Here is a 16,773-nt window from a genome sequence, read left to right on the forward strand (position 1 = left end):
GCTCGGACGAGCAGGATTTATGTTATGTTTGCCTGATGTTAAGGCCTGTATTTTGCTTTTGTTTGCTTGGAAATAAACCCAGGCAAAGCCTGGACTAAAGACTTTATCCTATGTGTCACTGTCTCTGACTGCTTATGCCCAGGTTGCTACCGATCCTAAATGCTAATCCCTCACACCCCCCAGGACCTTAGCCTCTGCCCACACCCTCAGTAATCGTGGGCTTCAAGCGGACTCGGATGCTAGTGCAGCTGTGAACGTCTCATTAATGCAGTAACGCTCGTTTTGTTTGGCCCAAACCACTGTCTCAGATAACTGTGGTAACACGAGAGAAAATACATGTTGCCCACCGCTGATCCCCAGACCCCAAGCAGGTGGAGGAGGTGGCAAAATAAGGCCGAGAAACCATGACTGAGGTAGGACCCGCAATACTCAGTGAAGGAAGTACGTGGGTGGGCCCTGGGTCAGGCTCAGTCCCAGCCTCCACCTTGTGTGACCCAAGGTGCCGTGAGTTAAATAGCTATGGGAAATCCATGTGTCCCCACACACTTCATTCTGTGTATGTGTCAGGCAGCTGAACACCACAATGGGAAACTTTTGTGCACCCACAGTATAGGCGGACCCCAGTAACATTTCTGTAGCAAGAGTATAGGCAAACCCCTCAAACCTTTCAGTACCAAGTGTATAGGCGGACCCCAGTAACATTTTTGTAGCAAGAGTATAGGCAAACCCCAATAACATTTCTGTAGCAAGAGTATAGGCGAACCCCTGTAACATTTCTGTAGCAAGAGTATAGGTGGACCCCAATAACATTTCTGTAGCAAGAGTATAGGCGAACTCCTGTAACATTTCTGTAGCAAGAGTATAGGCGGACCCCAGTAACATTTCTGTAGCAAGAGTATAGGCGGACCCCAGTAACATTTCTGTAGCAAGAGTATAGGCGTACCCCAATAACATTTATGTAGCAAGAGTATAGGCGAACCCTTGTAACATTTCTGTAGCAAGAGTATAGGCGGACCCCAGTAACATTTATGTAGCAAGAGTATAGGTGGACCCCAATAACATTTCTGTAGCAAGAGTATAGGCGAACCCCTGTAACATTTCTGTAGCAAGAGTATAGGCGGACCCCAGTAACATTTCTGTAGCAAGAGTATAGGCAAACCCCCAAACCTTTCAGTACTAAGTGTATAGGTGGACCCCAGTAACATTTTTGTAGCAAGAGTATAGGCGAACCCCAATAACATTTCTGTAGCAAGAGTATAGGTGGACCCCAGTAACATTTATGTAGCTAGAGTATAGGCGGACCCAAAAAAACATTTATGTAGCAAGAGTATAGGCGAACCCCTGTAACATTTCTGTAGCAAGAGTATAGGCGGACCCCTGTAACATTTCTGTAGCAAGACTATAGGTGGACCCCTGTAACATTTCTGTAGCAAGATTATAGGTGAACCCCTCACACCTTTCAGTAGCAAGTACATAGGCGGACCCCAGTAACATTTCTGTGGCAAGAGTATAGGTGGACCCCTGTAACATTTCTGTAGCAAGACTATAGGTGGACCCCTGTAACATTTCTGTAGCAAGATTATAGGTGAACCCCTCAAACCTTTCAGTAGCAAGTACATAGGCAGACCCCAGTAACATTTATGTAGCAAGAGTATAGGCGGACCCCAGTAACATTTATGTAGCAAGAGTATAGGCGGACCCCAGTAACACGGAGCGGCCAGCAGGGGGGCGGGGCAGTGCAAGAGATTTCTCTCCCTCGCCCCTCTCCATTGAGATAACACAGCGGCCGTTCAGTAGTCGTTTGCCCAACATTCGTCCAATGTAAATGGACCCTTATACACTAAAACTTAAGTTTCCTATTATATATGTGAAGCATTACCTAAGATAAACCCACATTCTCTTTCTTAAGGCCCCGTCCACGGGCGATGCGAAGTCCTGCGGCAGATCTCCGCCACCTGGGAGCAAGACTCCGCATGCCGCGAATTGCCCGCCGCGAGCAGAGAATTGCAATGATTCTCCGCTCGTGGACAGGTGCCAGCGCTTTCCATAGCAATGCTATGGGAAGCGTCAGCCGTCGTGATTCGCCGGCAGTTTACCGCCGGCGAAATCACGTCCGTGGACAGGCACCCCAAGTCTGAAATCGTACACATTTCTGTCTGTCAGATTTCATCAGGGATTTGTATCTTAATAACTCAAGGTTCATATCAGCAATTCACCAGGCTTGTGCCTTTTTGTTGAATATCGCTTTTGTATTATACAAATTTGGATGTTGCTAGTTAAAAATGAATTAACATAGAAAATGGGGAAGAAAAGCTGAGAAGAAAAGTATAAAAAAGGAAATGTCTCTTACCTTTACTCGTTCATGTTCCTTCCCAAGTGATTCATATTCTAATAGAAGCTGAAAAACCAAAAACAATTCATTGTTAACCAAAAAGTCTACAACAACAGAACTTCCTTCATGAAAAAAACGTTACTGGCTTAAAGCATTGTAAAAAGGATGGATGTAAGTTTAATATGACAAGAAATTAGCTTGCCATTTACTTAAATCCACACAAAATGTAAACTAATAATTTCTATGGTTCTGCTAACTTAAAGGGTAATTATACTTTTTAAAAGATTTTGACATGTCAGAGTGACATGGCAAAAGTTTTGATCAGTGGGGGTCTGGGTGCAGAGACCCCCCCAGATAGCTGAAATGAGGGTGCTTCAGTGCTCATCCAAGTATTGTGCCTCTTCGACTGTCTTCATTACTTGCTGGTACCTCTCAGCAGCTGAAGACAGGTGCACAGACTTCTAAAGGCATCTATGCTTCTATCTCCAGCTGCCGAGACAAGCCAACGGGAAAAGACGACAGCCGATGGGGCACAATGCTCAGATGAGAGTTCTAGTCCCATTAGTTAAGCTAACAGCAGGAATCTCAGCACCTGGCCCCCGCTGCTCAAAACTTTTGGTTCATTGCTCTGACATGTTAACCCTTTCCAATCCACTGTCTGACATCTTCAGACATTTTGATTGAAGGCTGTACAGCTCCGATGTCGGAAGAGGTCCGGCAGGGTATTCTCACTGTATATTACAGTCCGCTCTGTTGTCGGGGGCCTCTCCAGCATGTCCCATACCGCAGTACTGGCTCTAGCCAGCAGATGGCGCCATTGTATAATGGCAAAAAGAAAAAGCCCCCTAGGAAACTCTGAATCCAAAATTGGATTGCAAAGGGTAAAAAGTCTTAAAAAGTACAGTTACTCTTTAACATGTATCTCCAGTGTTGTTCATGCTGGGTCTCCAATCAAAAGCTTATATATTACAGTGGAAGATGCTGCCAGGAGATCGCATGATAGTGTAACAAAGACAACTATTTGACGCTAGAAGCCGGCAGCATTGTATGATGAAGCTTCTGATAGAGGACGCAGCCAGGTGCAACTCTGAGGGGACACTTTGAAGAGTCTCTGATTTGGCATTGGGAGCTTTCTCTTAAAATACTCTCAATAGTAGCAGAATTTTTACAAGGCTGAAACACTTTGGTTTTCTGCCTTTTCCGGAGTATTGGCGAGTGTCAGTCAGAGCAAAGGTAAAGGCTAGCGTGGAGCAGACTGGAGACAATAAAAAAAACAGGGGAATAATCAGAAAGATAAACTTTAAAAAAAGGAATATGTTGTTCAAGCAGCTTGAATAAGAAGCAAAAGCATCAAGCTGAGAATAACGTGGAAGTTATTGAATTAGGTTTTATTTTTCCATTATTGGTGTATACTTGAACAAGGACAAATTACTTTCTTTAGATTTCCAACAAGGGTATTAAAACATGTGTAAATACAAAAATGGTGACTTTCTTATGAGGGACACATTACAGTCATGTAGTTGCAGAGGTCTCAACTTACATCTTGAAACATTTTATGCTCTTGTTTTATCTGTGCTTCTTTCTCATCTGACTGTCTTATAGTTTTCTGAAATGATTCTTCAACTTCTTTGAGTCTAGACTGTAATCTGCTGATTGCATTTTCTTTTTCTTTACCCCTGGCTCTCATTTCCTCAATCTGTTCTTGTACATCCTTTGAAGTGTCACTGACCATGTGATAACGTTCCTTCCATTCAGCCTAGGACATTGTTAGAAAATATGTTTTAATAACCCACACAAAAAAAATGTTGTAAGGACTTAGAAAATAATTCAACAATACAACTAAGGGCATACACATTCACCTGTAAGCTCAGGGATTCCATCAAGGTCTCCTGCAGCATGAAGAGCGATTCTTGGAATCCAGTGTAGTCATACAAGAGATACCGTAGCTACAAAGGATACTTCTCAGTGAAACATATGCAGCAAATGGATCCAATCTTCATACAGTGTGTATCAACACAAAAGAAGCAGACAGACAGCTGATGGACACCAGATACAACACCAAACTGGATCAAGACCCGACTCAAAATATGTCAGAAAATTGAGAAAGGTCATCAGAAGTCTGTCCGTGGGCTCCACAAAACGTTTGGACTTGATCCTGGAGAAGCCAGGGTTGGAACATCCTACATGCTTCCAAAACTACACGAAGCTGGCAATCCAGGAAGGCCAATTATCTCAGGTGTGGGAATCCTCCCTGAAGGAATCTCAGGATGGCTAGAGGGAGTTCTCAAACTACTGGTGAGAAACACAACCAGCTACTTGCAGGACACCACGGACCTACTGAAAAAACTGTCAACCAAAGGTCCCCTCCCTGATGGTGCTATCCTGGCCACCATGAAGATGGACTGACCACCTGCCAGGTACATCTTGAGACCAATGGGGTTGCCATTGAATCGCTGTTACAAGTCACAAGATTAATTCTCACACGCAACTATTTTTTTCCTTTGGCAAAGAGATATATCTGCAACTCGCCGGAACTGACATGGGCAGTAAAATGGCGCTGCAATATGCCAACCCTTTCATGGCAAAATAGGAGTGACTTTTTGGCCTTCTGCTCCATTAAACCATTTGTAACAAAGAAATAAAGGAGGGTTGAGCAAGACCCAGTGAGAGTGGTGAAATAGTTCTGGAGTAAAAAGTGTTTCAAATGATGGAGGTGCTGCCAACCAGATAACCCTCCACGAAGGTGGGCATGAGTAAAGCGAAAGAGAATAAGGTAAAATACTTGTGGTGAAGGCGCAACACTCTAAGCTAGTTGACAGTTAACCCCTTGAGTGGTGGGTTTCCTACCACCCTGTCGTGCCCACCAGGGCAGGTTTTTTAAAATGGTCTAATCATTGAATTTCAACTAATTTTGCAGTTGCGTCTCAAGAGCCATAACTTTTTCATTTTTCCATTGACATGGCCATATAAGGGCTTGTTTTTTACGGGACAAGTTGTGATTTTTTAAACAGGAGGGAGGAAAAACAGAAATGGGGAAAAAAGAAAAAAAGAGGCCATGTCATTAAGGGGTTAAATAATGCATTAACTTCCTTCTCTGGGTCATTACGACGCACACGGATACCACATGTGTGATTGTATTTTTGATTTTTTTTTACAAAGTAAAGGGAGACAAGTGTTTTTATTATTTTTTTTATAATTTTTAAACTTTTTTTTTTATTTTATTTTTTTTTGTCCCTTTAGGGGACTTCCACAGGGACCCATCAGGACCCCCTGATCACATTCCGGGGGTTCGATGGTGACAGCCCTTTACATGCTGCAGTGACAGCCCTTTACATGCTGCAGTCACATAGACTGCAGCATGTAAGGGGTTAACACAGCAGAGATCGGAGGTTTTCTCTGATCTCTGCTGTAAGAGCTGGTACCTAGCTGTCCTCTGACAGCCAAGCACCAAGCTCTCCCTGCCACAGAGACCATCGGCTTGCTTCTGACAAGCCGATGGTCTCTATGGCAACCTGTAAACAAAGCAGGAGATTGCTGACATATCGGCAATATCTTCTGCTGGTTTTTCAAAGCCCTTGCTTTGTTCTCTGTGGGACTGTGCAGGCAGAGCACACTGTCACAGCTTGTGGCATTGTGCTCTGCAGCTCCCATAGTGATACATAGCCCGGAAATCTTCCGGGCTATGTTGCTATGAGCAGTAGAGCTCGTCACGGAAATTTTCCGGGCGTGCCACTCAAGGGGTTAATGTCCAAGATGAGATAGTGAAAGCCCTTCTTTTTATTTAACAACATAAAGAACCAGCATAAAGCTTGACCCCAAAACGCGTTTTCACTTGCTGGTTCTTTATGTTGTTAAATAAAAAAGAAGTGCTTTCACTATCTCATCTTGGACCTTAAGCTTTCAACCAGCTTAGAGTGTTGCTCCTTCACCACCAGTATTTTACCACATTCTCTTTCCCATCAAACCATTGGCCTATTTCCGCTACATTGATGAGATTATAATCATCTTGACTAATTCCAAATAAAAACTAATAAAAGTCCATGAGACATTCAATGCATTTCATCCCACCATAAACCTGACATTAAAGGGGTTGTCCCGCAGAAGCAAGTGCAGTTATGCACTTCTGTATGGCCATATTAATGCACTTTGTAATATTCATCGTGCATTAAATATTGGTCATACAGATGTTATACACTTCCCCCCTCCGGTGCTGGCGTCCCCGTCTCCATGGCAACGACTGAAGCCTTCTTCTCTGGTCGCCGCAACAGTCGCGCTTGCGCAGATAAGAATCCTCTTCTGGAGGCTCCGGGCTCACGAGCTGCGTCCTGGCTCCTCCCCCCTTCTCAGCGTCATCGCGTAGCTCCGCCCCCGCCACGTGTTGCCGATCAGCCAATGAGGTGGCTGTAATCGGCAGTGGAGCTCAGACTGGAGAAGAACATCCACGGTGCACCGTGGGAGAAGACCCGTAGTGCACCATGGGAGAAGACCAGCGGTGCACCTTGGGAAATGACGGCGGCCATCTTGGAAGAAGATTTTTATAACTTCATGAAACAGCTTCATGGTGAGTAGAAACGCTCTAAAAAAGATTTACATGGGTAGTTTGTAATGCTTGCTTAACATGGGGGACTGGGGTGTGAAAATTTTTCGTTTTGGCCGCGGGACAACCCCTTTAAGTGACTTGTATACAGAAATCAACTTTTTGGACACCATCATAAAAATTTCTAATTATTCACTGGTTTGGACTATAAAACGTAACTTTTAATGGTACTCTTATAATAAAATTAAAGACTCACAAACAAACATCTTATGCGTAAAAACATAGAGCATTTTCTCACTTATTATCGTGAGTGATATAATTAAAATTTGTGTGAACTATTTTTCTTTTTTCATCCACTTTATTGAATAGATATGTAATTGTGATTGGTGTCACTGAAATTTAGCAGAGAGATAGTTAATCCTATTTAACACCTCCCTGGAGGTGAAGGGACGGTGTCAGTTTGATCAGCCCTTGAACAGAAGAGAGATTAATCTCTCACAATGACTAGGTCCTGGTCCGACGCGTTTCGCTGACAACAAAGCTCTTCAGGGACCCAGATGTGCCTCTAATTGTATATATGGGTTATTCTGCAACACCACAATTGTACTCCCATGGATCTTAAACCAATAGAAGGCAGTGAAAGATATTCATGCTGGGGGCAAAATTGTGATTGCAAATAAATATTGTATCACCTATTAATACCGTACAGAATACGTGATGATTCTGATAATATTCTGCACTGAGGGACGTCTTTGTTTCCGTATGGAGCCTTCCTTTCTGTTGCAACTTTTGCTGTTCTTCCCTAAAATAAACCCTAGCTGCATTTTTTAAAAAACCAATACGTTAAGTAACAGGCACTGTCCGCTCCGCCACACTTCCCCTCTGGCAGTTTCTCCGCACTTGTTTGAAGTCTTCAGCCAGCGATTCCTGGTCAGGAGGTTCAAAAATCCCACCTCCAGGAAGCGCTAGCTTTGATTGGTTCTAGAGCGCCACGGCTCAGCCAATCACTGCATCGCTCGATGAACCAATCACAGCCATCGCATTGAAAGACGCTTATCTCCACATCCCAATTCACCTGCCCCACCAACACTTTCTTTGGTTTGCAGTCCAGTCGAATAATTTCTAATTTGTTGTCTCTCCATTCGGCCTAGCAACAGCTCCCAAAGGTGTTCACAAATGTGCTTTCAGCAGTTGCAGTGTTTCTCTATTCCAGGGGGATAGTGGCGATCCCTTAACTGGATAATATACTGATCAAGGCACTGTAAATCAGGGCCAACCAACAGAGCCTCAAGATAGCGCTGGACACTTTCAGTCAGTTCACTCTTTGCAGCCTATTTTTTGATACGGTTGAGGCAAAGGTACAACTCCCAATATACAAGCTAGAACTTCCCTAGCAACGCATCCATTTTCTGCGGTCACAAATTCCCATCTCTATCTGCCAGGGCATGCAGGTGCTGGGGCTCTTGGTAGCACGGATGTAGCTCTGATGGCATGCAGGCTTGACAGTCAGCTTCCGCTTTGTGTTACAGACTCGCGATCCTCAAGCATTCGCGGTGAGAGACTTAGCAATCCGATGGAACTAGTTCTCTTTCCTGTACGCCTTTCCACTGATGCCTCCGATTCTGCTGCCCCTCAAGTAAGCCAAGATGGAAAGCATACCAATGATCCTCCTAGCACCAGAATGGCCAACTCGTCCCTGGTACGCTGATGTTGTGTCCCTATTCGTCGACAAGCCTTGGCCACTGCCACTCAGACACAATCTGCTGCGGCAGGGCGCAGCTCTTTACCCACATTTTGTATACGCAATGTTTGACGGCGGCGACCCTGTTGTCTAGACTTTGCTCAGGGATAGGAAGCCTTCTTCCTCTTGCATCTATCATAGGGTGTAAAGTCCTTGTTCAGATGAAACGAGCAGCATCATCTCCAACCCATGTATTTTTCTGTTCCCAGAATCCTTTCCTTCCTCCAATCAGGCATAGATATATGCTAGAGCTTCAGTTCCTTATAGGGTCAAGTATATGCGCTATTTATCCTTTTCCAACGCCCCCTGGCTTTCAAATCCACAGTGTGTACATTTCTTCAATGCACGGCACATGCTCCCCCTCCTTACCATATCGTGTCAGCACCCTGGGACCTCAATTTGGTCTTGGGCGCATTATAATTGTCTCCCTTTCGAGCCAATGCATATTTCCCTCCGTCTGCTATCATGGAAGGTCCCCTTCCTGGTAGCCATCATTTTGATCTGCCACATCTCTGACCTTGCAGCATTATCATCCAGCTCTCCCTTTCTGGTGCTTCATCGAGATAAGGCGGATCTCCGTCCTGTTCCATCTTTTCTTTCCAAAGTAGTCTCCTCTTTCCACCTCAACGAGGAGAGCGTTCTACCCTCCTTCTTTCCGAAGCCTAAACACTCTGCAGAACATCATCTGCACAAGCTTGACGCTGTCCATGTCCCCAAGAGGTTAATAGATTGATCTAAATTTTGGTTCAAGCCACTAAATAATTGTGAATGTTGTATAATGTAACCAACACATAGAACATACCTGGTTAATTATGAATACTTACCACTTGTATTTCAAGTTCACCATTTGTGTTCTCAAGTACACGGATTTGTTTGCTTGCTTCAGTTAAAGCTCCTTCCATCTGGCAACAGCTACATAAGGAATAAAACTCAGTGGATCAGTAAGCCGGAGTGTAATTCTTCGATTCATACCAAAAAAACATATGGGGAGTAATAAACAATAAGTAAAAGAATGCCAGTATACTAAGCAGCAGCTTGTAAATACAGGGGGATTTACCAATTATGCTTATGTAACTCCCAAAAAAGTCTATAGCTTTTAAAGTTTACTTTTTTATCTTGATGCTGTAGAACAATCTTTTTTTGTATCAAAAAACCTGAATCAGCACACAGCACCTCAACATTGAGAGGAGTGCGGTCACTGGATACCTCAGTGCAACACCGACTCAACATTACCCTATATAAGTAGCAGCACATTACAGCTTTTTACATTTCTAATTGACCCATCATACCACTGGACAGGCTAAGCGGCTACTTTTATGTCAGTAGCTACCAAAGTATTATACAAATAAATCATCATAATTAAAATTTCAAATCCAAGCAGCCATTACCGTTCTATCAGAGTGTTGATCTTCATCAGGTCTTCAGTAGAAGTGGACTTGTTGTTGGCAAGAAGTTGTTGCTTTAGGTTGCTGATCTCTGACTCATAGTAGTCTCGTAAATCAGCCAAGTGCCGAGCATGCTTTTCCCTTAAACTTCGCCGGACACTAAGAATTAATAAAACATAATAGAAGACTCAGAAAAAAATATACATATGTAATATATATGCTGATATTATTTAAAGAAAGTTGCAATAAAAATTCTGTATTTATTTCCTTGTGCTGTCGCGCCCCTTTCAAAAAAACAGTCCCATGGTGGTAGTGCAATAGGATTCATTATAGATAGATAGATAGATAAATAGAGATTTCTAGGTTACTTTTAACAAGTGTTATTGGAATGGCGTTTTTTTTAATTGTATTTTTGTGAGGCGTGTTTTTTTCTACCGTTCTTTTCAACTAAGGCCGCTTTGACATGGCTGAGAAATGCGTGTGAGATTTGTGCGTTGCGAGATGCAGAAATCTCACGCAATTATGAACCTCATTCACTTATCTGAAAGTGCGGTCCTCAGGCGTGCCCGAGGATCACAAGTGTTTCCCATTGAAACGTCACATTGCACTCGCATGCACATCGCACAGCATGCACGTGCCATGCGATGTCTTTAATGGACCCATTGAAAAAAATCAGCGAGGCGTTCCAAGGGAACACCAAAAGATAGGTCATGCTGCGTTGCTGTGAGGGACAAAACAACATAAAACACTCATGTGAATAACTCCATTCAAAAGAGCGGAGTTCTTATTCGCGCAACTTTTGTGCATCTCGCAAACTCACAAAACTCACGCAAGATTTTCACTTGTGTGCATGTAGCCTTAAGGGGACAAAAATTAGGCAAATTGAGGCTTCTTTAAATACATAATCACGCTATAATTGCCATATGGAAGGGTGGACTGTGAGTCTCCTAGGTGCTGCATGGCAGAGTATACAGTTACTGCTCCCAAAGGAGAGAATGTGACTGTCTGATGCTAGCAAACACTGCCCAACCACATCCAGCCGAAGGCTAGCAGTAATGGAGGGACTCGGCATATCATATGACGGACACAAGGTGGTTGAGTGAGGCTTGCAATCACTAAGTAATCGGATAGCAGTCTAGCAGTAATGCATGTATTCATTTCGTGGGGAGGGGAGGTCTACGTATACGATCACAGCCTAATTAGCTTAGATACTGGGCTGATAGGTATTACCAATGTTTCCTCTATAGAGGAGGGGATGAGGCAGCACGGCATTTATATACGCTTCACAATGGAGGCAGACACAGGGGACAACACTATCACGCTGCTTTGTCCTGAGGGATATTGAATGCAGTTGCACTCTGTCATTTACTGCATCACCATATTAAAAGCAAAGACTAGCGGTAGCACACTTACTTAATGGGGGATGATATTATGGCTACGTGGCGGAAGCATTTGCAATCATGACAAACACTGTATCCTTCAATGACACCCAACTCTTCCATGAGACTGGTCAAGGAAGGGGCTTGCTGCATGTCGGGCCTGCCTTGTAATGATTGAAGCAGAGGCATACTATACTACTGTAGTTATAAGTTATGGGGTCAGGAGAGATGTAGTCTCACAGGACTAGCACTACTTCTGCTGTGGCAGGGGGTAATGACCACCAACACTGCTTGCCACGATTATGCAGACATGTGCAATATAGGGACTCGGAGAACTACAATCCTCTTCATAGGCAGTAATGAGGTGGACAACAGTTACTATAAATGTGTAGTAATGTACGTGATTGAACACTCACAGTACTGCAATACTCTTCCCATGAAAGGGTATGATGAGGTGGACAAGGACTATAGTAACTGAATAGAAGTTACGAGATACTATGATACTTCACCTATGGAAGGGGTGATGCGGCTGCGAATGGCTACTGTAACTGTGTAGAATCTCACAATACTACAAGACTCCACAAATGGAAGAGAGTAATGAGGCGTACTATAGTTAGGTAAATGTAAAGTACCCTATTGCAAGCACCGAGAAATGACTGACTCCTAGGTTGACGTCACATTGTGATGTTTTCTTAGCAGACTGTTTTTGTGGGGTCTGATGCAGCACTCTTCACCTTCCCCACTTGGGGATAATCAGGGAAGTTAGTTCAACCCTGAGTAAAAAATAGCAAAAACAGAGAAGACCAGCATAGCAGGAGGTCTGCCTCCAACGGAGACAAAGCTAAAACTGATTTAGCTTAGTGCCTGTAGGAGGGGTATAGCGGCTAGGAGGGACTAACTCTTTTTGTACCTCCTAGTGACAGGAGCTATAACATAGCTCTTGCTGTGTCCCCCAGTGACACAAATAAAAAATATGATTTCCCAATAGCTATCTCATATGATTGGTTAGATTTAGGAATATACTGATATACTAGATTTAGGAACATTTAGCTCATATTGCAATCTGGCTGTCCGCATGCTACTAGGCTATGTGGTTGAGCCTGCCCTGAAGTATCAGACGATTCATATTTGGCTTCCTTTTCTGTGAGTTGTGTCTTTCTACATTTTTTCTCTCACCTCTGTGATTTTATTTAGCTATTAGTGAGATAGCGTAGGTTCTGACGTACGTGTGGTGGCCTTGCCGCAGCCCGTCAGCTTACATGTTTTAGCCAATATGAAAACTAACACACGCTGTTATCAGTATTTTTTATTGCATGCAGTGTGCTACAGATGTTGGGGAGCCCAGGATGCCCTGCCAGTGTGGCGCACTATGGTGATACAGGTCAATCCACTGCTTTGCCAGTAGGGGTTGTATTCCTGTATTGTATGGCGCACTTATCTATGGCTAGCATCCTTGGCATCAGTTCATATGTGCAAACTATGTTGTTTGCAGTCCACACATATCAGTCTGCACAGAACATTTAGCTCCCTCATATTGCAATCTGTCTCTCTGCATGCTACTAGGGGATATGATGATTGGTCCTGCCCTGCAGTATCAGGTGATGCATATTTGGCTTCCTTTTCTGTGAGTTGTGTCTTTATACATTTTTCTCTCACCTCTGTGATTTTATTTAAGAATATACTACAGACTATCCAGAAACTATAGATATCTCAGATTATGCCTGCCTCCATTTAAGCATTGAGGTTATTTTCTTATGGCGAGCACCAGGCTGCGTTATGGAGCTATTCTCTCCTAGAAGCATTGCTTTTATTGTTCAGTTGGTCATTTTGATCATTTATAGTAACAACGTAGTCTTTTAGATTGCATCAATAATGCATCTGTGTACAAAAAGCCTTTAATTACAGCTGGATCAATAATCACTACCCACATAGCACCTACTTGGAAAGCATTACAGGATGGTCCATAGGATAGGAGCCAGAGGAGCACGGCCTTTTGTTCTCTGCAACTGGTAATGGTGATTGAGATATTGGGGATGAAGCCAAACTGTTTGCTTCATCCTCAGTACAGTTCATTCTTTCATCACTGCAAGCGTCTCCATGACACAGCTGGTAGTCTATATTTTTCTTCACTTTGTATCTGGTAGATTTCCAATGCTTATTATCACCTGCTGCCAGACACTGGGGAGACCTATTTGATGAATCCCCCAACAAAGACGAAGCATTAGAAGCAGTCTCTTCATCATCAGGATTGTAAGAATGATGTTCCAAAATGGAGTCAGGAGTCACAGGAGCTGTGCAGCTCTCATCCCAGTGAGGAGCAGTTTTGGAAAGTACTGCTTTGTGAGGTTTTTTGTGTAGCGTTGGATCCAATGTCAATATCTTAAAAAAAAAATAAAAAAAATTATACATCTTAGATTGTATAAAACCATTTTGCAGGAAGAGGCATGTCTACCGCTCTCACAGCTCTCAAATGTTGTTTTTTAATAAAAGAATAATGTGATGAAACTAAATGTATTTTCTTTGATGTCCAGAACAGCGAGGAAACCGTTAACTAAGTAACCTAGTACAAAAAAATTATGAAGACATTAGCATTGCCAGAATAAGTTATTGAGTATTAAGCCTGTTTCACACAGGGGACACAATATCACCGCAACAAAATCGCAGCAATATTGCATCGGTGGTCCATGCGATAACTCTGCATTTATTTGCGGCGATACCGCAATTTTGTGGCGCTACAAGCTGTGCAAAATTTGTAGCACCATGTGCAAGGTTTTATTTTGGGGGGAGGGGTGCCTGAAATATAAGCCATACCCCAAAAATAAGCCCTAGCTGCAGAAAAAAAAAAAAAGAAAAAAACATCACCTAAGAGGTGCTATCAACTCCGCTGCATCTTCTCCCTAGTCCCCGGAACTTGTCTTAAGACATGTCTTCTGGCCTGGAAGTGGAAAATCCCCGCCTCCCCTGATTGGCTAAGCGCCCTTCCTCTGATTGGCTAAGCACCAGGGCTCTGATTGACCCTGGAGCTCAGCCAATCAGAGCCAGCGCTCGATGAACCAAGCACAGCCATTCAATGAACTGCCGGGATTGGGGAGAAGATGCAGCGAAGCTGACAGCGCTTCTTAGGTGCTGTATGTGGGGTTTTTTTGCTTTTGTTCTGCACCTTAGTTTAGGGATTATACAGTAGGATTTCCTACTGACAAAGTTGCATCACACCGCACGAAAACCACGTTTTCATGCGATTGGATGCAACAGAGAGGAAGGCTCCATAGGGAAACATGGGCTACACAACATCGCAAGTTGAGGGCAATGTCGCATGCTATAAAACATCGCAAATGTGAAGACACCCATAGGAAAGCATGAGCTTCACATACATGCGATTTGTAGCATTGTCGCAATGCAAGAAAATCGCACGTTTCAAATGAGCTACAAAATTGCACAACTTTGTAGCAATGCAACATCACTACAAAACGCATGTATGTGAAGCCCATGGTTTCCAATGGGTTCTTTCACATGAGAGATGTTTTGTAGCCTGAAAGAACCCATTGGAAACCATGAGCTTCACATACATGCGTTTTTGTAGCGATGCGATAGAATCGTACGATTTTGTAGCGATGCGATAGCACTACAACATGCATCTATGTGAGGCTGCTTCCTCACGGGCAATTTTCTTGCGCGATTTTGTAGAGATGTGACAGTGCTACAAGTCGCATGTAAGTGGAGCCCATGGTTTCCTATGCGCTCTTCCACACGAGCGATGCTTTGTAGGCAGCTATACTGCGAGACTACTAAATTGCGGCAAGCTCTATACAGCCGTGATTTGCATTTTTTTGTAGCTCATGTTTGCCTATAGAGCCTCCTTGTTTGTTACATTGCATCGCACAAACTTTTTTGTTTTTTTTTTTACTTTAGAAAATCCTATTAACTTTCTCGCTACAAAACCGCACGATTTTATAACATGAGAAAATCATTGGTAGCATCACTGACGGTACAAAATCGTGTGTACATAGCAGCGGTATTGCATCAGATATCGCCGTCACCCATGTGGAAGCGGCCTGAAGCCCATGCTTTCCGATGGGTTCTTTCACATTAGTGATGTTTTGTAGCCTGCTACAATGCGAGAATACAAAATCGCGGCAAGCTCTATACAGAAGCGCTTTGCAATTTTTTTGTAGACCATGTTTCCTTATGGACCCCCCTTTGTTTATCAAATAGGATGAACTTGCGATTTTTTTGCGATGCGATCCTAACATTAGAAACTCCTATTAATCTTCTCCTGACAACATCATGCGATTCTATCATGTGAGTAAATCGCAGGGAGCAGTGACACGATCCTACATTATGCCCAAGAAAAAAACATCACTGACGCTGCAAAATCGCATGTACATAGCAGTGATTTTTTAGCAGCTATATCGCTGTCGCCCAAGACACTGGATGTTGAGGACAATCAGCATAGATTATTTGTGTCTTATTATTTTGTTTCGCACATAGTATATTATTAGCTGCCTTCAGGCTGTAGCTTTTTTTTGTTAGGGTTCCTTCACACTGGTGAGTAAAGAATCAGCTGTGTGAAGATGCTCTAAAGCTCTTCAAGCAATGACAGGAACACATTTAAATAGGAACTTCACTAACAGCGTATATTGCAATATCACTTCTATGTTGCCTGGATGTGAAGGCCTGCTTGGATCTTGAATTTCCCATTAACTCCATTCATATCTTACTATACACAGACCTGCATGCCAATAATGTTATTTTTACCTCTGGGGGATGGGTATGTTCAGAAGGAGACAGAGGTTCCCAGCACTGTTCACGACTTCTTTGTTTCTGTTGATATATATCAGTTAGAGATGGAATCCTTACCGCTTCAGGCTTCAACATCCAATCCAAGAAAACACAAAAATAGAGAATGATATTAAAAAAACTGTGTAAAAAAAGTTGACATGTTTTAATCGAATATATTTATTTCATCGGCATTACTGCACCTATTTTAGCACTGTGTGGGCCGAGCTAGCAGCGGCCGTAGCACAAGTCATGACCTGTTAGGGTTAGGTAGCAGGCCGAGAATCGTTCAGCAGGTTCGCACTTGTCAGAGCAGTCAATCTGCTTTAGATAGGGACCTTTCCCAGTTAGGAGCAGAGTCAGTTTTTCCTCTTTTTTTGTGTTTTCCTTTGTCCAGTGTTGGCATAGTCTTGCGCCTGTCCTGGGCGAGGTGTGCATTACGCCCAGGTCGAACGTGACAAAGGTAAACAGAACATGTGTGCGGCTGTACGATGAAGGGACCACATGAAAATATAAAAACCATGAAGAAGATTGGACATTGTTAACAGGCATATTCCTCACAACAGGAATGGTTTTTTTTTCCTAAAAGGATCTCAGGGGAAAACTGTGTGGCAGCCTTAGGG

The 16,773-nt window shown here is 43.3% G+C and overlaps 1 protein-coding gene across 2 annotated transcripts in view; it reads right to left on the bottom strand.

Moving 5' to 3' along the window:
- Window positions 1-16,773, bottom strand: part of MPHOSPH9 (M-phase phosphoprotein 9) — a 77,922-nt gene that overhangs the window by 35,527 nt on the left and 25,622 nt on the right. For both annotated transcript variants that reach the window (XM_066603336.1, XM_066603335.1), the window contains 6 exons: window positions 16,130-16,240; window positions 13,314-13,753; window positions 9,999-10,154; window positions 9,435-9,522; window positions 3,873-4,088; window positions 2,351-2,398 (listed from right to left, as the gene is read on the bottom strand). In XM_066603336.1, the coding sequence (XP_066459433.1) occupies window positions 2,351-2,398; window positions 3,873-4,088; window positions 9,435-9,522; window positions 9,999-10,154; window positions 13,314-13,753; window positions 16,130-16,240 (1,059 nt within the window). The remainder of the gene's footprint in view (window positions 1-2,350; window positions 2,399-3,872; window positions 4,089-9,434; window positions 9,523-9,998; window positions 10,155-13,313; window positions 13,754-16,129; window positions 16,241-16,773) is intronic.

This window comes from Eleutherodactylus coqui, chromosome 5 (assembly GCF_035609145.1).
Source record: "Eleutherodactylus coqui strain aEleCoq1 chromosome 5, aEleCoq1.hap1, whole genome shotgun sequence".
In the NCBI taxonomy this organism is placed as follows: domain Eukaryota; kingdom Metazoa; phylum Chordata; class Amphibia; order Anura; family Eleutherodactylidae; genus Eleutherodactylus; species Eleutherodactylus coqui.